At 44.0% G+C, this 24,583-nt stretch overlaps 1 protein-coding gene across 2 annotated transcripts; it reads right to left on the minus strand.

The window, feature by feature from the left end:
* Positions 1–3,377: 3,377 nt before the first annotated feature.
* Positions 3,378–24,311, minus strand: LSM12 (LSM12 homolog; the record flags this gene model as incomplete). Of its 2 annotated transcripts, XM_084237252.1 has the most annotated exons (5): positions 3,378–3,680; positions 4,418–4,544; positions 6,061–6,170; positions 22,333–22,466; positions 24,191–24,311. In XM_084237252.1, 5 exons carry the CDS (start codon positions 24,309–24,311, stop codon positions 3,588–3,590), a joined length of 585 nt encoding a protein of 194 aa, XP_084093378.1. In that variant the 3' UTR covers positions 3,378–3,587. The 2 variants fall into 2 exon arrangements, with proteins under 2 accessions (XP_084093378.1, XP_084093379.1); XM_084237253.1 differs by lacking the exon at positions 22,333–22,466 and having other exon boundaries at positions 24,231–24,311.
* Positions 24,312–24,583: the final 272 nt, after the last annotated feature.

Raw genomic sequence — 24,583 nt, forward strand, 5'->3', positions numbered from 1 at the left:
GTGGGTCCTCTCACCCCCTGCACCTCTGGCCTGCACCCAGTTTTTGTATGCATAAATAAATAAAAATAAATCTTAAAAAAAAAAAGCATAATGGAGTCTTTACCCTGAATCAGTGGTTCCCAAGCTAGAAGTCCTGTACTAATAATGAAGTACTTGAGTAGGTTTCACAGTTCATAAACCCCAGAGAGCAACGAGTTGCTCATATTTAAATGGTAGATTCAGCATCAACAAACACTGGATGCCTTAAATTGCAGTAAGCCCAAAGACATGTAAGTGGCATGGACAGCATGTGCAATACACAGTGTGCATCTGGAAAGGAGGCCTCAAAACCAAGGAGACATTAAATAAAAATGCCTGTACATGTATCATCACAAATGCACATGCTCTGTACGACACTCTTCAACAGTTGCCTTCTTTAAACCTAGGAGGAAATTTCTACCACTCTCACCAATTTCCTCCATGTTTCTTCCTAAATCTGGCCAACAAAAGTGAACAGTACACATGCCGACAGTCTGGAAATTCACAGAACAGTGTTAGGAGTCCAAAGTGGACAGAGCTGGGGTTTTATTCCAGCTCGGCACCAAGAGTGGTATTCTCAACAAGTGACCTTGCTCAGGTGGAACTCACTCTCCTGTGAAATGAGTGGTTTTCAAATTATAATCAAAGAAACTTCTCAGGGACTCCAGGGAAGAGGTAAGGGTGAGATCTGTAAGAGACTGAGAAGGCAGGGCTCTGAGACCCCTTTGATCCCTGCTCAAATATTTTACATAGTAGCCTCACTCAAAATCTATCGAAACAGCCTTCTACAACAAAGTTGGAAATTATCAATCCAGTCTCCATTCCAGTTTCAACCATCCCAGGACCAAGTTAATATTTGTATTAACATCTACAAAGCACCTTCATTAAATATTCAGCATTTAAAATATCTATTCAGGGGCCTCCCTGGTGGCACAAAGGGTTGAGACGCAGCACTGGAAGCTATCCACAGCCGCTGCAGCATGAGTTCCATGCCCAGCCAGGGAGGTGACCTACATGGCACAGCAGACCTCTCCTGTCTCACCCACTGCTCCTCTCAGCAGTGTATTTGTCAGTCTGCCTGTTCTGCTCCTCACTCTATCTGGTGAATCCTCTCACCCCACCCCCGCACCTCTGGCCTGCACCCCAGCTCTTGTACGCATTAATAAATTTATATATATATATGAGAGATGGGCATTAGGTCCACATCTACATATGGAAAAACTAAGGCGTGAACACATGATATGACTTAATCACTGTCACAAAGAGAGAAAACGGAGATTGAACCCAACTATCTAGGTGTCCAAAGCCCCCATTTTTGCTTCTATACCTCACTTTCCCACCTGTCTTTTCTACCATATGAACTTCACCTTTTGAACCTTTCAAAGTCCTCCCATTTCATAACTAAAACTAAAGAGTCAAAATTGCTTCCTACCCAAAACAGCTGGTAGCCACTTTGTCCTATTCACAAACGAGAGATTAATGGGGAGGGACGTGATCACCTGGGACCTGAAACAGCGCTTCCCTCCAGGGTTTGCTATTTGCAGTTTCCCACTAATTGCTCTCACTCCTTTCAAAGCACAGCTTAAGTTTTCTCCATCTTGCAAAAGTCTCTCCCGCTTTAACATCTACAAAAAGTCTACATTTCCATGCAAACTATTACATCAAAGGTTTGGGACTTTCAGTGAAGTTCTGGTCAATGGCAGGTAGATAAGAATATTTCTCAAGTGTTTTCATTCTCCTTCCAGTCCTGTAACAAATCATCTTGTGGATGTACCCACCACTCCCTTCAGTACCTGACTCCACTTAATCAGAACTCCCAAACCTGGGTCTCTCTTCTTAAATGACACTCGGCAAATCTGAGTTCTGGGGGGTGAGGGTGGGCTGGGAGGGTGGAAAGAGAGAGGATGAAAGAGAGCAGAAAGCAGAGAACCTAAAGAAAAAGATCAAACCAAAGACACACACCTCACACCCCTCCCTCCAAGGTCTCTAAAGCACGCACAAACCCAAGACATGAATGATGGTTAAAAAAATTTGGGTTTTATTGTTTTTGCTAAACAATACTAAAAAAAAAAAAAAATCAATTTGAAGGCAGGGCTTGAATTATTTAATTTTGATCCATTTATTTAATTAAAAAAAAAAGGAAGGGGAAAGAGATCATGGCCAAAAAAAAGTTAACCCCCACCCCACCCCTAAGCTCTAGCCAGTCACATGAGCATCACCATATCCCACCAGTGCTGGATACTCAGCTGAGGCATTCTGCCCCATGGGACGGCCCTGGAGACACAGGGACAATGGGTGCCAGTTTCAGCTCTCAGCAGGTTTTTCAAACCAGACAAACTGGTGGGCTAAAGTCCAGAAATTCTTTCCAGGTTTTCTGCCCATTGGCTGAGCATATACAAACTGTCACAAGCTTGTAAAATTTAGGGGGGTGAGGAGGGGCAGAAGAGGAGGTTGGCAGAAGAGAAACTACAGGTCACCCAAGCTTTCTCCTGGCTTAGTGACTCTGCATACAAACTTAGAAAGATTGGGATAGGTGGACTCCAAGTTTCTTAAGAAACAAAATCATCCCTTGAGGAGTTGAGATGTGCCATGCAAAATGGTTCTTCCTGCAGAGGGCACAAGACAAAGGGCAGCTGAGGAGCCCATCTAGGAAACAGTAGTGAGGAGGTTCTTCTAGTACCATGAAGTAAGACAAAAGGCAGAGGGAGAATCCTGAGGTTCTGGCCAAATGACACTGGCACACACACACAGTTTAAGACTAAAATGCCATCAGGAACCCTCCGAGCTGAATCCCACCTGCATACACTGGCTCTCCAGAGTGCTGTGGGAGATTCTTGATGTGAACTAACAAGTCAAGTTCGTTGTCTGGCTATGGGTGGTGAGGAGGGCAATACATTTTTATTTTCAGAGGGATGAAGTGGGAAGAGTGGCCATGATCTAGTAAAAAGAGACCTGCAAGAAGCAGAAAATATTTAGAGAACATTTTAATATATATTTTCATATATATATTTAAAGTTAAGAAAAATAAAACTAATTCAAGCCATGCCCTGTGCAAAAAAAGAAAAAAAAAAGAAAAAGGAAAAAAAAGAAACATTTAAAGTGAGACCTCTCTGCTGCTCTAGTCTCATTTTAAGTATCACAGTCAGCTTGTTACTTTTATTTTGGAAGAGAAGATGTGAAAGTTTCTTTCAATCACTCAGAAGGCAAGTGTAGCCACTTATAAAAACAGAATGGCAGGGATAGTAGACTAGGAAAAAGTGAGAGGTGAAAGGGCAGAGCAGAAATTTTCAAAAATAAAATTAACAAGGTGACTGTTTCCAGAAGGGGGCTGTGAAAAGGACATGGTGGAACGAAGTCTGTTAGTCAAGTAATGATTCAACTTTTAAATTATTCTCTTGTTCTTTTTGTTGGGTGTTTTGTTTGTTCAAGTCTAAGATTTGGATATGCTGACCCTTTCACAAGAGCCAACATGAATATAGGATCCCTTCCCTCCCCCGGCCTGCCTCCGCTGAAGCCACCACCATCGCCTCCTGGGCTGGATGCTGGAAGAATCCTCCATGTGTGTGGACTCAGGATGACAGGGCAGCCTCCTTCTGTGGTTGCTGGGCTTGTGAACGCTGCAGTATCTTTTGGCTTTCCACGTCTCTAAAATGTTTTTCAACCTGAAAGAGACAAGGCAGTCAAGGTCAGAAGTGGAGATGGACAAGGTAGGTCTCCCAAACAGTACACTCCAGGTTTAAACAGGCACATCCTGGCTATCCAATCCATGGCCTACTTTGCCCTTGCTGTCTATTGGTCTTTCCAGCCACACAGAAGATGGGGACCTCTTGTTTCAGACTAATTTTCCACAGCTTGAGATAAGAATGGCTAAAAGAAGGTGAATCTGTAAAATTAAAAAATGAAGGGAGATTATAACCCAAATACACACACACACACACACACACACACACACACACACACACACACACACCCCTTCACGAGTATAGAATGAAAAGTTGGTTGGGAATTACAGTCTCAAACTTTTCACAATCATGTTGGTCTTTCAATGCTCAGCGTTTTTACAAATGTTGCAGTTCCATCTAGAAAGTCAAATGACGTTTGAAGTCAGACACACCAATGGCAACTGATTTATACCAACTGGCCCTTCCTGAAAAGAACCCAACCCGGAATTGCTCAGGCCCAGTATCATGGAATGGTCTGGCTAATTCCAAAAAGCCAAAGAGGATAAGAGGCTGACCACTCCCTTTATCCCCACACTGCCTGCTGGTTCCATCCCCACAGGAGTGCCCAAGCCGTAGTGACAGAGGCGGGGATTGCAGCACCAACTCCTGCCCTGGCCCTGGAGGTATAGGACTGACGAATCATCCTCTCCCTCAAGTCTCATGGCTCTGTTACTTACTATTTTGCGTACATGGCTCAGTGCACTCCCCTCTTTGCCTTTACAGTTTTCCACTTGATATGGGGGTGTAATAACAACTTCTTCCATGACTACGATGTTTTTTTCTTGCCATTTACAGTCCTTAATGCTGGAAGGAGAAGAAAGTAGGTGAAGTTACCTTTCACAGGCATCCCATATCTCTTGCCTAATGAAGAGGTAACTCCATAAAGTTGATCCCACGTTCCCAGCTCACCACTCAGACAATTAGAAGCTAGTAGACCAGAGAGAGAAATCAAAGAGACATTTCCTGGGTACCACTAGCTAAGAAAAGCAATGAATATTTATTCTGAGGGCCCAAAAGATTTATTCCGAAGCATTAAAGGACCTTAAAGCATTAAAAATTATAAGAAAATGTGGTGGCAGCCTCGTTAAGTCCAAACCAAACTGAATTAAATATAAATACTAAGGTTGGGCTACTATATTCAATTAAAGAAGTAACCTAGGGAGGGGGTGGCAAACTTTTTCTACAAAGGGTCAGGCTGCAAATATTTTAGGCTTCGCGGGCCACGCAGTCTCTATCCCAATTACTGAACTCTATAGCCGCACCACAAAGGCAGCAGTAGGATCTGGTGGAAGACGACAGGTGCCTTGGTAGGTGGTATGATGTGTTAACACACACCTCAAAAGGTATGAACCTGAATCACACACAGTACTGTAACCCAACATCACCTGTTACCTTATTAGAAATTCCAAAATAAAATAAAAAAGACAGCTGCAGATGATACATATATGAACAGATCTGACCTACTGGCTATAGTTCGCCCACCTTTGGCCTAGAGGGAAATGGTACCTTTAGAAAGACATGTACTCTGCCCCTGCCCCACTGGGAAATGGAAGTAGCTCCTCAAAGTGGCCCCTCTCGATTATCAGTCAGTAAGCTGGGCACCTGCCAAACTGGAAAAACCCACTCCAGGTCACACTTGGGGAAACCCAGGGCAGCTGATGTTGCTGAGAGTTCCTTCACATACCTGTAAGTGTTCAGATACTCACATCATGGCCTCAAACAGCTCTGATGCCAGCTGCCATCTGTGCACCAGACCCAGGTGGTTAAATAGGGTAACAGAAGGCAGCAGGGGGGAGAGGGGGGTGTCAAATGTTTCCGTTTTTTAGCAGCTAGGGAAGCTAGTGCAGAGTCAAATGACTTCTGCTGTGACAAAATGTCTTTTAGGAGGTGGTATTAAGGAGGCCTTCTGCTCTCCCTAACTCCCTACGTTCACCCCAATGTACAGTACAACTGGCAAGAGTAAGACAGGTATAACCTTTGCTTAATAGACTGCATTAGCTTTTAGAGAAAGGTACAAAAATAGGAAGAAAAATAAATCACTAATTCTAAATTATGGAAAACTACTTCTGGAAGGGACTCAGAGGGTAATCCCAAACTAACTTTTACAGATGAGGTTTGAAGAAGGCAATATGGCTGTGCTTATGCCATTCAACTTTATGGAAAGGCACTTGCATCCCTGAATGCCGAAGTACTGCCAATGTACTACCAAGTTTCCCTGGTAGACTTTCAGGAACACAACTCTCCAAAAGTTGGCCTCTAGACTGCACAGTCTGGCAGCATCACTTCCAGGAAAAGGGGCCCCCATACTCCCCCAACTCACGTCTTGTGAATGGTCTGGAAGAGCTGCTGGCCCTCTAGGGAGACACCAGCACTGATTGCATAGGCCTGGCTCAGCTTCTCCTCCTTCTCTGTCCGTGCTTTGCTGGCAAGCTAGGATGATGGAAAAGAAAGGAAAGAAACTCAGAAAAGCATTCACTCAATATTTAGGACCTAAGTTGAAGCAAGAAAAGATTGGTTTGGGTAGTTTCAGTTTTCTCAGAGATCAAAAGTGAAACACAAAAATACATAATGTAACTGAACAATTACTGCTGCTGGTGGCAAAACCCCTTCCTTCTAATACTTTTTTTTTTTTTTTAAGATTTATTTGGGCATACAAGAACTGGGGTACAGGCCAGAGGTGTGTGTGTGTGAGGGGTGTGTATGTGAGAGGATTCACCAGAGACAGAGTGGGGAACAGAACAGGCAGATTGACCGAAGTACACTGCCGAGGGGAGCAGCGGGCAAGCCAGGGGAGGTCTGCTGCGCCATGTGGGCATCTCCCTGGCAGGGGATCGAACTCATGCTGCAGTGGCTGCGGATAGCTTCACAGGTTGTGCCTGAACCCCTTGAGCCATCAGGGAGGCCCTCTAGTACTTATTAAGTGCCTACAGATATTCACTGTGCTAAGTTAGATACACAGCAATGAAAGGAGGAGGGCAGACAGTCTATAAATAAAAACATAAAATAACTTCAGACAGTACTAAGCATTAGGAAGAAAACCTAGGCATTTTGGAGTATGATAGGAAGTGAATGTCAGAGGCAATAGGTAATGTATATGTTTCTATTAAAGGACGTAATTTTTAAAAAAATTTCATCAGTTACTGAGCTAGAACCTCAGGTTTAGAAACTGATGTCTAGGGCCTCCCCTGGTGGGGCAGCGGTTGAGCGCTGGACTGCGGAGCTGCCCACAGCTGCCCGCAGCTTCTGCAGCACAGGTTAGATCCCTGGCCCCCGGCGGGGGTCCCACATGGTGCAACAGACCTCTCCTGCTGTGCCTGCTGCTCACCTCAGCAGTGTGTTTCGTCAGTCTGCCTGTTCTAGTCCCCGTTCTGACTCTGGTGAACCCTCTCACCCTCCCGCACTTCTGACTGTACCCAGTGCTCGTATAAATAAATAAGTCTTTTTTTTTAAAAAGAAAAGAAAGAAATTGATGTCTACCACATATTCATAGACTATAATATTCATAGGCCAGAATTTGAGGTTCTAAATACTCTATCTTTGTAGAGCCGTTATCTATGACCTAAACATGGATATACCTCACCTTCAATTTGAGCTGAAGAACCAGTTTGATCTTTAGAAAAAGGAATGGTTTGAATTCAACCTTGTCTCTCCCTTGCCTGCCCTCTAGTGGAACAATTACAAACAGATTTATTTATTTATTTGTTTGTTTGTTTGTTTGTTTGTTTGTTTATTTATTTTTTAAGTCTAGTGTATTCCCCAACAATCCCTATTGACCCTCTAATACATTTCAAGGTCCTGGCCCACAATAATGGTTGCTAAAGACTCAGGTTCAAATCTGTTTGCGTGTAAGAATAAAAAAAAAAATGCTGGACAAGTAGCAGATAATACTTATGAAAAGTCCAACAAAGGATTTGAGATTTCAGACTCATGAACATCAACAGCTTAGTATATTAAAGCTGGAGCACACTAAAAAATATGCGCAAATGTACACAAGTGAACACACAACTTATCCCCATCCATACAGAAAGAGATCAACCTCCAACGCCTTCCAAAGTACCCAGATGTTTGTATTCTGCTTTACCAGTTGACCCTTCAAACCATAAACCAAATACAGTTCTCCAGGAGGGAAAGTGAAGTGTCTAAATGTTTGTTGATAAAATGAGGCACTTTACTGAAATGATGGAAGAGAAATGGGGGTATTCCACTGGGGTTTGAGGAGCTGGGGCTACTCAGCCCTGCCTTTGAAGCTCAGAGACTGAAGGAGGGAGGATGTGAGGTACAAGATCACACAGGCTGGCTGTCATTTCAGTCCCCCTAGGTGAAAGAGGGAAGAAAGGGCAAGCTCTGAAGTGATTTGAAGCCAAAGTTCCTCTTTCACATAGTTCCAGGACATGGGCAGAGACAGGTATAGGGGGGAAAAAAAAACAAAAAACTACTTTCCAGCCTGGTACTGCAATTCTGGTCCCACCAAGACACAACTTAGAGGAAAAAAGGCACAGCTCTAACAGCATCCCGAGAGTTGGCAATCCCAACTGCAGCAATAAAGCCTTGTGGTGCAAAAGCCCTCAGTCTCTATGGAAAGAGAACTGCTGGTGGTGTATTTTAAGCAGTAACAAGCAAAGCTTACTCAATCACCAAGAAAACCCTGGTAACAAGGAGTTTCCTTTAGTCTCACTTTCCAAACAACACTGGAAAAAAATGTGAAGTCTCCAAGGAAAGAAGGAAAAACTGGAAGGCAGCAGAGTTTCCTTAGCTGATCCAAGTTACTGAAGAACTGGGAAGCAGCAGGTGGTCAGGCAGAGGTTTACACCATGAGTAAATAGGAGGGTCTCACTTTGAAGTCTTTTCAAAAATGTTTAACCCTTAAGACCAAAAATACCTTCTAATGTTGGGTCAAACAAAGCTGCTTCTGTGAAGCTTGTGTTGACTAGATAGTCTGGGTACTCAAAAATAAAATACCATTGGGCCTCTCTGGTGGCGCAAGGGGTTAAGACGCAGCCTATGAGGCTGTCCGCAGCCGCTGCAGTATGGATTCGATCCCTGGCCAGGGAGTGGCACACATGGCGCAGCAGACCTCTCCTGACCCACCCGCTGCTCCCCTCAGCAGTGTGTTTTGGTCCATCTGCCTGTTTCCTGCTCTGTCTCTGGTGAATTCTCTCACCCCCACACCTCTGGCCTGTACCCCAGTCCTTGTATGCGCAAAATAAATAAATCCTTAAAAAAACAAAAATACTCTTGTCACCTACATAGCAGGTTAAATACTACCTGTTCAATAAAAGAGTGAGGTTAGCTCAGAAAAATTAGGAATCTATACAGAATGTTTAAGAATGGAACCGACAAATTAACTAGAAGTAGGAGAGAGAAAAAAGGCTAGGAGAAGAACCACTTTTTAATTTTTTCCCCAGGAAAAATAAAACGGGTATAAATCTCAGCCAGAAGAGATTATTTTGTTTGGACAGTCTGCTAAAACATGTAAAGGAGAACCTTGGGAAAATCAGCAGAAATCAGTGTAGGCTGACTGTATTTCAATCTGTATTCGTACAGATTGAATTTATACTTACTATTTGATTGTATTTATACTTAATATCCTCAATTACTCTACCTTTACCTGCAATTATGCTTTGCGAGTCTGCACTCACCACAAACCCTGAAACCTCCCGCTGTCAGTTTACACTGTACTTTCACAGCCAACTATAAAATGCTTACATTTAATATTCAGCTACAGATCTACTTTCACCAGAATGTTATATAAATGAGGCAAATTTTCTCCCTCAGAGGACCCCATCAATTAGGCATCAGGAAGATTAACTCACAAAAAGAAGCTAGAAATGTTTCTTCTCAAAACTAGTGGTAGAAGGGAAAGGGAGACTACCTTGCTGTTTTCAGGCATGTTCCTGAAAACTCATGAAAAAGGTGGACAAGCCTCCTTTTCAATCAAGTGATTACTACTCTACTAATTTAATTACACAAATCTAAATTTCCTTACTTCGTATTTATATAAACTAATGGATATCTATAAATGGTCCAGTTATTCCAAGTTAGTAGGTTTATGGCAACTGTCAAACCACCAGAGGGAATCAATGAAAGCTGCCCTCAGTAGAAAAGGTGTAGGGTATGTTCTTTAAGCTTTGGACAGTCATCAGGATTGCAATTTCTTAAATTCACTATCACCATACCATATCCATTTTCTTTAAGATTTACTTTTATTTATTTATGCATACAAGAACTGGGGTGTAGGTGAGAGGTGCAGGGGGTGGTGAGTGGATTCACCAGAGACAGTGAGGCACACAAAAGACAGATCTACTGAAATACACTGCTGAGGGGAGCAGCGGGCAATATGGGAAAGGTTTGCTGTGCCATGTGGGTCAGCTCCCTGGCCGGGATCAAACTCAGGGACTGAACTCAGGCTGTGGCTGGCAATAGCTTGATAATGTTGAGACTTTAACCCTTGCGCCACCAGGGAGGCTCCCTCAAAGATATTAAGGACACCAACTTTTTTTTTTAATTTATTTATTTACGCGATCTGGGGTACAGGCCAGAGGCGTGAGGGGTGAGAGACAAGAGTGGAAAGCAAAACAGGCAGATTGACTGAAATACACTGCTGAGGGGAGCAGCGGGCCAGTCAAGAGAGGTCTGCTGCGCCAAGTGGGCAGCTCCCGGCCTGGGGATAGAACTCATGCTGCAGTGGCTGCGGATAGCTTCACAGGTTGTGTCTCAACCCCTTGCACCACCAGGGAGGCCAGGGCACCAACTTTAAGAGGACATTAGGTTCAGGCAAACTGTTAAATACAACAATACTAACATTCATATGACTTAACTGAAATAACTGCATAAGACAACCTGCTCCCTTTCCTGCCTCCCCTGGTGGCGCAAGCGGTTGAGCGCAGCGCTGTGAAGCTGTCTGCAGCCTCTGCAGCGCCGGTTCAATCCCAGCCAGCCAGCCAGGGTCCCACAGACCTCTCCTGTCTCGCCTGCTGCTCCCCTCAGCAGTGTATTTCGTCAGTTTACCTGTTCTGTTCCCCGCTCTGTCTCCGGTGAATCCTCTCACCCTCCCACAAATCTGGCCTGTACCCTGGTTCTTGTATGGATAAATAAATAAATCTTAAAAAAAAAAAAAAAAAAGACAACCTGCTCCCTGCCTCTATGATTCCCAGGGAAAGAATTTGTCAGTTGTTTTTTTTTCCCCCATGCAGGCTATCCTGCCAAGTTGCTTCTAATGAATAGAATGTGACAAAAGTAATATAATATGACTTGAGCCTAGTCCATAAAAAACAGCTTCTGCCAGTGAAAACAGTTATTCCCAGTCTACTAACCAGGGCTTCCTCCTGTGGTCACTGTACATAGCACTTTGATGTGGGCAATGGAGAAAAGTACATGAACTTGATACTGAAGCACATTAATATTAAAAGGCTTCTAGTCATGCCTACTGTTGGATAACCCTTGAGTAAGTGAATTAATGAACACCAAGGGCACATTTGTCTTCCTGCCCTCAGTGACACCAAGAGGAGCAAGCAGCCACAACAACAAAAGCAAAATCCAAACAATATGTCCTTCATCTTGTTACTTAGCCACCAGCTGGGCCATCTTATTTTCACACACCCAGACCAGGAAAGCACAGGTGCAGCGGGGAATCCAGAGGGATTCCTACTGCAAGTATTTAACAGGCTGTGACAGCTGATACAACAAGGGAAGCACAGTCCAGAGAGGAACCTGCTGGGTATGACCTACTGACTCCAATGAGCCTCTCTCAGTTTATCTTCTCTGTGTATTTGGGCCTTCCAACCAGCTGCCCTCACAGAGGGGTTAAGGAAGCACTGCAGCTGCTGTCCCAGAATTGTTGGTGCTGCCAGCAAGGGCTGATGGAGGCTGAGGGATAGCAGACCAGAGTTAAGTAAGAACAACTGTCGGGCCTCCCTTGTGGCACAAGGGGTTAAGTCTCAGCACTGTCAAGCTATCAGCAGCCACCACAGCATGAGTTCACCCCCAACCCGGGGAACTAGCCCACATGGCTCACGCAGCAGACCTCTTCAGTCTTGCCTACTGCTCCCCTCAGCAGTGTATTTCAGTGGATCTGCCTGTTCTGCTCCCCTGTCTGCTTCACTCTGTCTCTGGTGAATCCTCTCAACCCCCTGCACCTCTGGCCTATACCCCCGTTCTTGTATGCATAAATAAATAAAATAAATCTTAAAAACAAAACAAAAAACGGTCATCCTAAGGGCCCATGCTTGCTCCTGATATTTCAATTCTGAAGCACTATGTCAGAAAGTCCTCAGTTCTTAGCCAGCAATAAACAGGCTATTAAAAAGATTTCTTCCAACTATCACTATCTCCAAGTTACCTGTTCCCTAGCAGAAAGCTCCTGTCTGAAAGTTTCTAATGAAATACTGTTCTTTACAAGTTCAGATAGTCAGAAATCAAAAAAGAGTGCCCCACTTGAAGTCATCTCCTAGAATACATAATGATGAATCAAAACACAGACTCAAACAGGGGAACAGAAGAGACAAAGATATCTGGCAGTGAAAACTAAAACTCCAGAGCTAACTTCTGTTGAGACCTTAATCCATTCCAGGCACCAAGTAACACACTTAATGTGTAATGAACACTTTATCCGTATAACAATCCTATGAAACAAGGACTAAACTTACTCCTACTTATTAGATAGAGAAACTAAGGCACAGCTGTTAAGAAATTTGCCCAACCTTATCCAGCCACAGTGAAACACTGGATTTAAAACCAGGCAGCCTCACTCTACAATTTGTACTTTTAACCCTACACTACATTCACCACTGAAAATACGTATGTGGATGCCAAAGAAAAAAAAATAGAAAATACCTTTAAAAGGAAAAATATTTGAAAACAGTAGTCACCTTCTCTCTTTTTTTTAAGATTTATTTATTTATTTATACAAGCACTGGGTACAGTCAGAAGCACGGGAGGGTGAGAGAATTCACCAGAGCCAGAGTGGGGAGCAGAGCAGGCAGAAGGACCAAAGTACACTGCTGAGAGGAGCAGCGGGCGGCAGGAGAGGTCTGTGTGCCATGTGGGACCCTCCTCTGGTGGCCAGGGAACAGCCGGGGATCGAACCGGCACCACCACGGAGGCTTCGGGCAGCTTCGCAACCCAGCGCTCAACTGCTGCGCCACCGGGGAGGCCCGGTCACCATCTCTTTTATAGCTGCATTCAGACATTTCCATCAATGTCCCCAGAACAGAACACAATCGTTTGCCTTTTAGTGAAGGGCCTCTTTTCTGAAAAGAGCCTAAGTCTCACCTAACCCTCAAGGACATCTTTTATTGTTAAAGTAACTCACAGGTCTGCTTCTAAGAGAACAGATCCTATGTGAGAAAGCATTTAAGGTCAATAATGATAGGTGCTGTGTGGACCCATCATTTTCCAATGTGCCAAGATGAGAGAAGGTAAGTCAAGCACATCTCCTGCACTTGAATGTTAAGATACATTGAGTGCTTTGAGCTATGAGGGAAAAACATCCTGCAAATCCAAGGGCCATAAGGCCACCTCAGTCTTCACACTGCAACATGATACTTGTTAAATCATCATATTGCTGTGCAACAATACAGACCAGACTGAAGTCACAGTCAGTACACACTACAGGCAAAGTTTTATGTTTCACCTGGTTTAAAACAGCAACAAGTTGTCTGTAAAGTCAATAGGTTTAATTCGTTATTCGTAATTATGTCACAAAAACACTATTCATCAGTATACAGACAACTAAACTAAGCGTCCTGGACACCAACAGAGTTTCTGAGTCTGGAGACCCTGAAACCTACACTGCTATGAAATCTCCATGTGGCAGTGCCAGAGAGAAAACTGGCTGGGATCTAAGCTGAAATTTGACCTCAATAACCTCTCTCTGAGTGTCTGCTCAAATTAGCCATCTCACACATGGCCATGAGGATTAAGAAACGACTGTGGGCAAAAGCACTAGGTGAGCTGTGAAGTACTGTGTAAATATTAGCTGTTAACATTACTATTATAACATCATTATTATCAGCACAGAGAAGTTGGTTTGTGTGTCAGTTCAGAAAAATCTATATAATCCAAACTTCCTAGCCAATGAGTTCAGTGCTCTTCTAGTTTCTCTAAGAGCTACCAGAGAGGCTGTATCTACCCATCTTACAAAATATGACTGGAGTAAGCTGGAAATGCCTCTACTATGGAATAATAGAGTAAATTTCCCATTCTGTGCTAGTGAAAGCCATGCACTGTATTTCCTGGGCTCTGTGGAGAGCAGGAAAAGCAAAGTAAAATGGAGCTACCTCTAAACGCACTCTCCCCACCAACCCCAAATGCCCATCACTCACTGGCTGCACAGTTCTGGGAAAAATACACAACCTCGGGCCTCCCCTGGTGGCGCAGGCGGTTGAGCACTGCACTGTGAAGCTGTCCGCAGCCTCTGCAGCAGGAGTTCGATCCTGGCCAGCGAGGGTCCCACATGGTGCGCCCGCTGCTCCCCTCAGCAGTGTATTTAGTCAGTTTACCTGTTCTGTTCCCCGCTCTGTCTCTGGTGAATCCTCTCACCCTCCCGCACATCTGGCCTGTGCCCCGGTTCTTGTGTAAATGAATAAATAAATCTTTAAAAAAAAAAAAAAAAAAAAGATACACAACCTCTCCTGAGCATTAGTTCATTCATCTGAAGGTTTATTTTTTTATTAAGATGTTTACTTATGCATATAAGAACTGGGGTGTAGGTCAGAGGTGTGGGGGTGAAAGGACTCACCAGAGACAGAGAGAGGAGCAGAAGAGGCAGATCTACTGAAATACACTGCTGAGGGGAGTAGCGGGGGAGACAGGAGAGGTCTGCGGCACCACGTGGGTCAGCAACCTGGCCAGGGATCAAACTCATGCTGCAGTGGCTGCCGATAGCTTGATAGCGCTGTCTTTAACCCCTGTGCCACCACGGAGGCCCCCATCTAAAGGGTTATTGCTAGAGCTCATTAAAATTAACATGAAAAGCACCTAACATCAATACTGGAACCTAAACAAGGCCCTCCCTCCCTTCTGAGAACCAACCTCCAGTTTAGCTCTGTTGGAACAGTATTTAAATTGCAGAGATAGACAAATTGAGCACTTCCAAATCATTCTTGTTGCATTCAACCCCCCTCATCTAATTAATTACCAGTTATTCCTCAAGATCCTGTTGCATCTGAGAAACCTTCCCAGAAATGCTCACTGCTCTTTGCCAAAGATTGGCTAAATTTGGCCTGTGGGTCAAATTCTGCCAACCACCTGGTTTTAGTTAAATTTTATCGGAAGGACTAGTCTGTATCATCTATGGCTGCTTTTTTTGTTTACATATCATCTATGGCTGCTTTTGCTACAAAGGTGACTAATTATAAAAGGAGTGGCCTACAAGGCCTAAAATATTTACTATCAGGCACTTCACAGAAAAAGTTTGCTCTCCCCTGATCTATACTTACCACAGCACCTTGCTCACACCTCCAGTAACACTGACCCTGTATTGTTATCACTAAGTTAAAGGCTGAAGTCCCTCACCACTGCCAACAAAGCCCCGCTCACCATACCAGCTGTACTAGTTGAGATTCTTTTTTTAATTTTTTTTAAAGATTCATTTATTTATGCATACAAGAACTGGGGTACAGGCGCAGAGGTGTGGGGGGGTGAGAGGATGCACCAGAGAAAGAGTGGGGAATAGAATAGGCAGATTGACTGAAATACACTGCTGAGGGGACAACAGGTGAGTCAGGAGAGGTCTGCTGTGGCATATGGGTCACCTCCCTGGCCGGGGATTGAACTCGTGCTGCAGTGGCTACGGGTAGCTTCATAGTGCTGCGTCTTAACCTCTTACGCCACCAGGGAGGCCCCCTAGTTGAGATTCTTGAGGACAAGGGCAGTGTCCCTATCATCCTGACATGACACACCTATCACATGGTTGGGGGCGGGGGGGGGGCAGTGAAAGGAAAGGAAACCTTTACTATTAGAGGCTCAAAAAAATAAGTCCTTCAACCTCTCCACATTCTACCACATATTACCTTTGGCATGTAGATCCTTTAATTTTCTAGTTCAGGTACAATTTGCTTCACTCTCCAGGGCAGTTTCTGGTATTTACCTAAGCTAGTCTCAAAATTCCGATGCTAGAATTTGACTGCACCACTTGTTTTCCTCCCAAGCCTGTTCTCTGCCAGGAAAATTAAACCAGTCAAAATGCCCCTTTCTTAACAGTGGAAGAGACACCACCACTGACCCACCCGTAAAGTCCTTACTTGGAATCACCTCCAGGTCAGAGAGGTAGAGTACAGCGGTGGCTGCAACAACACACCTACGGCACAAGTCTGCCAGTCACCTGGGTTCGGTAATTTGTCTTTTCAGGTGGACAATGATTCTCCCTCTACATGCCCATGATGTCAGGAAAGCACCCTTCAAAACCAAACCCTTGACCTACGAGGCCCCCAGAATCAGCAGGTTACTTTGCACTATAGCCCGAACTGGGTCATCAGCCCTAGCCTGGAGCACTGCAGCCCCACTAAGGCTCTGTCAGGTTGACCTAAAGTTTGAATGTCAACTAAATGTGACCTCTTCAAAAGGCTGATGAATTTTAAAATGGCAGTCTATCACTCCATCACTCTCATCTGTTGCCACTCACTACTTAACAATGAGTCCTTGTCATTCAGCCAGGATGGGCTTTCCTCTTCCCCTCTTCCCATGTATCTTCATGACACTTTTGTGAGGAAACAGCTGGCTACTCAGAGTTGTCACCAGCAAAACTCACTGGTGAACTCTAACCTGAGACTGTGACCTTGACAACACAATTCTAATCAAGCCAGTCAACAGGCTATAGCTTCTCGACGCCAATGAAACTTTATCTGACAAGTCTTGCTTGTTGTACACAAGTAAGCTCTATTTCCCTTCCTTCCCCACACCTTTCTCCTGCCAAAATATCTAACATGGGGTAGTCAGGCGACCTGATTCTTCTTGGTGGTGGTTAACTCCAATCTCAACACATTCAGGTCAGACATGGTCAAGTGCCCAGTTAGCAGGACAGGTGCATGACCACAGGCCACAGCGCAGCAGTTATCAACTAATAACCCCAGGAATGGACTCATACTTGGGTGTTAAGCTTCAAATCATGAGACAGTCTTAAGAGTGTGCTAAATCTTAAGTTTTGAAATTGGTAGAACTCAAAACAAAAAGCAACTCTTCTCTCAGTATCACATCAAACCTAAAGGTAAAAAGACTGATGTCAGTTTCTTCTTAAGTGAATTTTGCGACTCTTCCATTTTCTCAGTCTTTACAGGTTATTTTAACCCCACACCAATTGCCAAACTCCATTTTTATCCAAAGGCAGCCAACTCATTCATTACCAGGGCTGATGATAAGCTCTTTGAATCTCTTCTTTCTGGTTCCTTTTAATTACTCATAGGCTATTATTAGTAGGGATAAATGGGTACTAAACAGATAAAAGGGGCTGACAAATCAGTCAGGGGTTTGGTCAGGGAGGTGGACACTTCATCTATGCATTTCAATTTTCTGTTTGTCCCTTTTCCTGCCTACCTAGGGCCACAACACACATGTATCTCCAGTAGAAAGTCTTCTCCAATTTAGCATAGGGGTAAGAGCTGTATCTCATCCAATGCAACGCACTATCTGAACAATTCAGTAGATGCCTTTATCTAAACAAATGAATGCATACACTGGCCTTGGCAGTGTCAATGAGTCCTTTTACTAAGAGTCTGAGACTGAAAGTGCAGTTTTGAGTTTCTGAGGTTCTGTGACTGCTCACTTAGTACTCAGGCAGTCACCTGGTAACTATGCCACCCTGGAAAATCAAGTTAATTCTGGTCACCAACAATTCTGGTTTCTTTAACATATCTTTTAATTATAAGATATTATGTATCAATGGTATTCAATACAATTTTGATTTTCCCCAATCTTGGGTTGGCAAGTTCTGCTATGTAAATGAATATCAGATCCAATGAAAGACTGACACAGTTATCGAGAGTTCACATTCCTGGCTGTCTTCACCATGTCACTGTCTCCCTTCTCCCAATTCTGTAATTCAAGAAACATTAGCTGACTGCATACAGCTAATGCAATATAACTAACAGCTGCTAACTCTAGTCAACTTGACCTAATCCTCATAACAACTCTGAAATAGGTACTAATATGATCCCATTTTTACAGTGAGGAAACTGATTTTTTTTTTTTTTATAGAGGCATGTTTTCTTTCTTTTCTTTATTTGTTTGTTTGTTTGTTTATACATGCACTGGGTACAGTCAGAAGCGCGGGAGGGTGAGAGAATTCACCAGAGCCAGAGCGGGGAGCAGAGCAGGCAGAAACACCGAAGTACACTGCTGAGGGGAGCAGCGGGTGGCAGGAGAGGTTTGCGCGCCATGCGGGACCCTCCGGTGGCCGGGAAGCAGCCGGGGATCGAACCGGCGCCGCAGAGGCCGCGGGCAGCTTCGCAACCCAGCGCTCAACCGCTGCGCCACCGGGGAGGCCCAGGAAACTGATTTTTAATGAGGTTAAGAGGCAATTGTGTGACTTGAAAGATTCATCTGGTTTCTAGGTTCTTCCTAAAAGATCATATGCTCCTGACTATACAATATCAATGTATCTCTTAGGACTGTAGCTATTTGGGTCCTCATGTCACCTGAATACTCTAAGCTCCTGGGACTAAGCACAAAGTAGAAAAGATACGGGAAAGATCAGGCCTGAGTTCAGACCCAGTTCCATCATTAAGGGTATGACTTCAACCTAGGGGTTCATTCTCTCAGAGCCTCAGTTTACTCTCCTGGAAGACAGTGGTGGTTCCCACTACAGAAGAATTGTTATGATCAAATGAGATTTCTACTGACAGATACTCCAGGGTGTAGCATGTAAGAAACATTCATTACCCACTACTAGTCATGTAATCTGGAATAAGTCACTAAATTGAGAAGGCTATTTTCTCATTTTTTAACTAAAAGGAAAAAAACAAAAATCTAAAAATCTCACACCATGAAATGAATCAAAGCTATATAAACTATAAAGTTCTAGAAAAATGTAAGATATGTTCCCCAGGAGAACTTAGCACAATGCCTGCACAAAATAGGGACTCACTAAATGTTTTATAAATGCCACATAAAGAGAACCTTGTTAATGTTGACATGTTTCAAATTGCCTCCTTAGAACTCAAGGGCAATCTTTATTCCCAGAAAACAAGATGCAAAGTCAAATTTTTCTTTTTTCTTTTTTTATGGAAAGCTATACGACTTTGTATGTCATCCTTGTGCAGGGGGCATGCTAATCTTCTCTATATCCAATTTTAGTATATATGCTGCCAAAGCAAGTACATGATGCCAAGTCAAGTCAACTAACTTGTTTAAAAAACATCGTATTTCACCCTTCAGTTCTCATCCTCAAGCAATATTCAAGCCTTCCTCATGACAGAATAAACTAGTAAGTCACACTGTATAAACTGAATCTTATTTATGATTGGCTTTGGTGTACTTCTGTACATTTACCTAAATGCTTCTGTCTTACAGTGAGGACATTTAGAACACTTTAAAAGGGTCCATGTTACTGTAAAAGATAAAATGATATTCAAAACTTCCATCTACCGCAACCCCTCTCCCAAACTTCCTCTGATACCCCACTGCTGGGGACAGAACAGAATTTCTCAGCCTGCAGCATACTGCCCATCGAAAGCAAAACAGGCTCATCTCCAAAAATTGCTAGTTCATACCTTCTTTAGTGGGGCTGGATTTAAGTATTTTCTTTAAAGGGCTTCTTTTCCATTTCCTGCTGGGTCAGAGTAAACAAATATCCAGTTTATGTCAAAAGGTTTAAACAGAACACTTACTACGTCAGCAAGAGGAGCCAACCTGGGACAGCATCTCCCACTGGAAGGGGTGCACAAAAGCAGTGCTCCCATGGATGACAAGCATCCAGTCTTCTCCCAAGGATCTCAGAGCACTTTAGTTCCCCTCTACATGCTTAAACAAACTTCCATCTTAAAAAAAACCCTATGTCTATGCTCTTAAATGAGATAAACTTCTCATATCCTTCAAGCAACATGTAAATAGCTGCTGAGATGAGCTGTTTTCAGGAGCAATCCAGCAGGTTCTTCTAATTCTAACTGAATCCAAGGAGGAATCACAAAGCATCCTCAAAGGTTGGTTTCAAGGCAAAGCCAATATAGCTTACTCATAAACATCCTTACAAATGGAAGAACAAATAAATGAAATCCAAAGATAGTCCTCCAACCTAATTTTAGTTTTTAGTTTCTGATTCCTTTTCCCAGCAAATCTTTTTCAAGATTTAGCAAGTGGGTCACAAAGTAAGAAAAGTAGATTTCTGGAATTCCCAACCTATTGTTTCCTGCTGCTTTCTTAAAAGAATGGTTAAACAACTAGTTTACAATGCTAGTAAACAATTAAAACTGCTCAGTAGAAAAGCAAAGCCCTAAAGGGAAAGACAGATGAAATAACCAAGAACTATTTATATTTGTGGTCAAATATAAGAGAATTGCTTCTTAACAGCTTGCACTCAACACAGTCCCACCCTCTCAGACCCTTCTCAAATGCATGGCATTTGTTGGTCACAAAAGCAGAAATCCCTTGTCTTTTAAATCTGAGAAAACCATCCCTCTATAACCCCTAAAGGCCCAATTACTTAAGGACAGTCTTCTTACAATCTATGTACACTAAAGAATTAACTCAGAGCCTATTTTTCTCAACATACTAGTAATAAACTATTTCCCTTAAGTCTTTTAAAATCTCTTCAGCTAATAAAAGATCACCCAGAGAGTCCCTATGAATAGGAGGTATCTGACGAAGTCAAAGTTTTAAAACTCTAAACAGGTTTCTAAAAATGGGACGTTCTGATATAACAGCCTTTAATATGAAAACCCAACACCCTTCTGAATCTATCTCTCAATAATCACTAAAAAGTGTGGCCTTTCCCTAGAACCTGAAAAGGAGGTCCAGATCTTAAGTAACTACATTCTACAGCCTCAGTTACCTTCTACTATTCCAGCTGCCTGAATGTTTCATTAATTTGCTGAATTGTAGCAAACACACCATATTCCCAAGAGAGGTAAGATTATATACATTATAAGACTCCTCTGGAGGGAAAGACTAGACCAAACTAAATCAAGAGACTTAAGAAAAAGTATACAGGGCCTCCCCTGGTGGCGCAGCGGTTCAGCACTGGGCTGCGAGGCTGCCCGCAGCCTCTGCAGCACCGGTTCGTTCCCTGGCCACCGGCGAGGATCCCACCAAAAAAAAAAAAAAAAAAAAGGAAAAGTAGACAGCAGGCAGCAGCTACTAAAATCGAAGGTCTGATTCATTCAACAAATAATAAGCACCTACTCTGCATACTCAGTGACGAACCTTACAGTTTGATGAGACAAAAAAGTAGACAATTGTAATTACAAAAAAGCTACAAATAGGGTAACCTTAGGTCCCAATTTGCCCAGGGCTTTAATTTGTCCAGTGTAAAACAAAAGCACCCCCCTCACTCTCAATAATGTTCCATATAGGACAATAAATGAATGATCTATCACTTTAGTTCTAAAGGACAGGGTGCTGTAAGAGACTGATGAGGGCAAATTATTTAGCCTGGGTGATAAAAGATGACTTTTTAGAAGGGGTGCCATTTAACAGAACATTAATGGTTAAGGCTCTGGTCATTCTGGAAGAGTGTTCCAGGAGACAGGCAAGGATACAAAATGGCTTGGGGCATTATTATTATCAATCAACACAAACTTTGTGAAAACTGAAGCATCAACAAAGTGGTATGGGGATTCCCAGAGATCAACCTGTACATCCAAGATTAAAATATACTAATGTCTAATTTTGTTAGCCCTCAAAATCCAAACATAGACAAAAATGAAGATCTAAAGCAGTGGTTTTCAAATTTTTGTAGGTCAAGAATTCCTCTGAGAATCAGAAAAACACTCCATATTGTCACCCAGGTAACGCATATAGCCACGTGTACACACATACACAATTTCAGAAGGTTCTTAGGCAATACTCCTACTCAACCCCACAAGCACCAGAAACTCGCACATGGCCTCCAAGTCAAAAAAAAATGGGGGGGGGGCCTCCCTGGTGGTGCAAGGAATTAAGATGCAACCTATGAAGCTATCCGCAGCCTCTGCAGCACGAGTTCGATGCCCCCAGCCAGGGAGCTACCCACATGGTGCAGGAGACCTCTCCTGACTCGCCCGCTGCTCCCCTCAGCAGTGTGCATCAGTCTGACTGTTCTGCTCCCCACTCTGTCTCTGGTGAATCCTCTCACCCCCACAACTCAGGCCTGTACCCCAGCTCTTTTATGCATAAATAAATAAATCTTAAAAAAAAAAAAAGTCCTTTTTCACAAAGGACAAAAGCTAGCTCTCAATTTGTATTTCTCTATTTTGGGCATGAAGATGTTTCCTAAAATCTTCTGAAGATATCCAGAAATAAAGGGAGGGAAACCGTAAACTGTTAGTTTTTTTAAAAGATATGAGAATAAACAATATTAAGTTAGTGAAAAAAGCAAATAATGGACAATGTATGCATCACCAAAAATCAATGAGATTCGATTTTCCCACCATTTTGGAGAGCCAGACTGCTCTGGAGTCCTTACCTTACTAACATTGAGTGAAGCTAAGGGAGGAGGGGTTTCTGTTCGGTCATTAATAATTTCCACTTCTGAAACATACTGTAAGTTTATGAGCAAGATGTCTGCATGGTTGGGCTTTCCACTGGAAGAGGGACATTCTGGTGAGAGAATAAAGTTAAGGAAAAGAGGGGCAAGCAGAGGCACTGACACATTACAACAGTGGTGACACAATTCACACAAGGCTTGTGTAAAGCGTGCCTCGATCAAGAGGGGGGAGCCGCACAAGAATCACAGTTCTCCTCACCTTCCTCCCGCTCAACCCCACAACCAATAGACCTTTCAAAGTCAAACATGATCCAACATCCCAAGGGTTTCTAGCACTCTCTGCCAGTTTTATGGACAGACATAATGCAGTTTTAAAGCCATATGTATACTATTTTGTCCTGAGCCTATGAATCACACAGGAGAAAGAGAACTTTCAGTTCTTGGTATAATACTCCCTGCATTTGTACAGTGCTCTTCTCACTTTTTCAGCTTTGAGATTTCCCACTTTCGAGAGGAGAAAACTACAGCACTGGAAATGAAGCTCAAGGTGACCCAGCTAGTTAATCCATTCATTTATCCACCACTCTCTCACTCTGCAACCATTTATCAAAAACCTACTGTATGTCAAATAAAAATTCCTCATTCCCAAATCCTTACAACTAAAACCACTAATATAAAAGGTCTTATTTAGTCCAAGTCTAAATTCTCTTACAAAAAAGAAAAAAAAAGGGCAACCGGTCCTGCTATAGTTTCAGAGGAGTGTTCCTAAACTAGAAATCTACAAGTGGTTATACGAATTACAATACTTGCCACTCAAAGGCAGCACACTCAGTAGGAAACTTCCTTTTGGAAGATGCCACAAAGTATTACTCCTTTAAAAAATCCAAAAAAACCCACCTGTGGCTCAACTATAAGGGGAAGGGGTGGCACATTTACTACAGCCAGGAATAATTTGTTTCCAAGATTGCATTTCCTGGAGTAATTCAGAAATCATTTCCACCCCTGAGAAGTAGGCCATTCTGTTGAACGCTGACACTTTCAAAAGGGGAGTCTACTACTACGGAAAAGTCAGAAGTCCATGTGCTGGGAAGATTACTTACTCTCCTTTCACCTGTAACCCACAGAGCCCTACATAAGCCCCCCAAAACGTAGTCCTCTCTCTACTACCAGATTTCCAATGCAAATATCCCCAAAACGTCAATTTTCAAGTGCTGAGAAACCTAAAATTCAGTCATCCCCACCCCCAATGGCAGCACGCACACACTCACCAGCAAAACAGGACCCTACCCCCGGTTCAGACACCAACTCTGTCCTGCAGTTACTCTCCCCCAAACAGGCGAGGCCCTTTTGGACACCACACTACCGCCCTTCCTTGGACCCAATCCCACCAGCAGACACCCCATCCTAAACTCCAGACCCTTAGCCCACTAGCAGTTCCTCTACACACCCCCTCCCCACATGATTTTACCCGCCCCCCGTCCATCCGGGCTCCAATCCACCAGCCCCCTCCCACGACTATCCCTTCTCCCGTTCACTGTGTCCCCTCTCACAGCGTCTCCCCCGAAAAGCCATCCGCGTGTCAAGCCCCCCCTCCACCTACCTACTCTCGCCTGAGGCCCAGCTCCCACAAGGGATGGGAGACAGGGTCCCCAAAGCGAACCGAGGAACCCGCGAGAGGGGGAGGGGAGCTCAGGGCCGTGCGCATGCGCTCCGGGCGCCGCGGTAGCCGGTCGCCCCTAGGCCCGGAGAGGGCCCCAGCCGCCGCCGTCGTCCCCCACCCCCCCACGACCGCACACACACGCCGGCCCGGCCTCGGGCTCCACGCAGGGAAGGATACTTAAAGCCAGCATTTTGGTCTGGTAGTCGAAGGCTACCACCTCGCCCTGCAGCCGCTGCTCCTGGCACGTCCGGCACGACACCTGGCTCCCAACGCTGAAGTACTCGCCCGGAGCCGCCATCTTGGGAGAGCAGCCGCGGCCGGCGGCGGCGGCGGCAGCAGCGGGCGAAAGCCGGGCCCCCACTGAGCGCCGCGACGCGACGCACGGGGCGTACTGACGTCACACGCCAGGGCGTGGCCTGGCGCTGGGTGGGGCGGGAGTCTAGGTGGAGAAGGCAACGAGAGGAAATAAAGGAGAATCCGAATAATTGTGTTTGTGCAACTGCCCCCGCTTGGTAAAGGGATTGCAGGGTCCGTTTTAGACGTTAAAGATAGATGAGCTACTGGAATGAA

This window comes from Talpa europaea (assembly GCF_964194135.1).
Source record: "Talpa europaea genome assembly, chromosome: 7".
NCBI classification, from domain to species: Eukaryota; Metazoa; Chordata; class Mammalia; order Eulipotyphla; family Talpidae; genus Talpa; species Talpa europaea.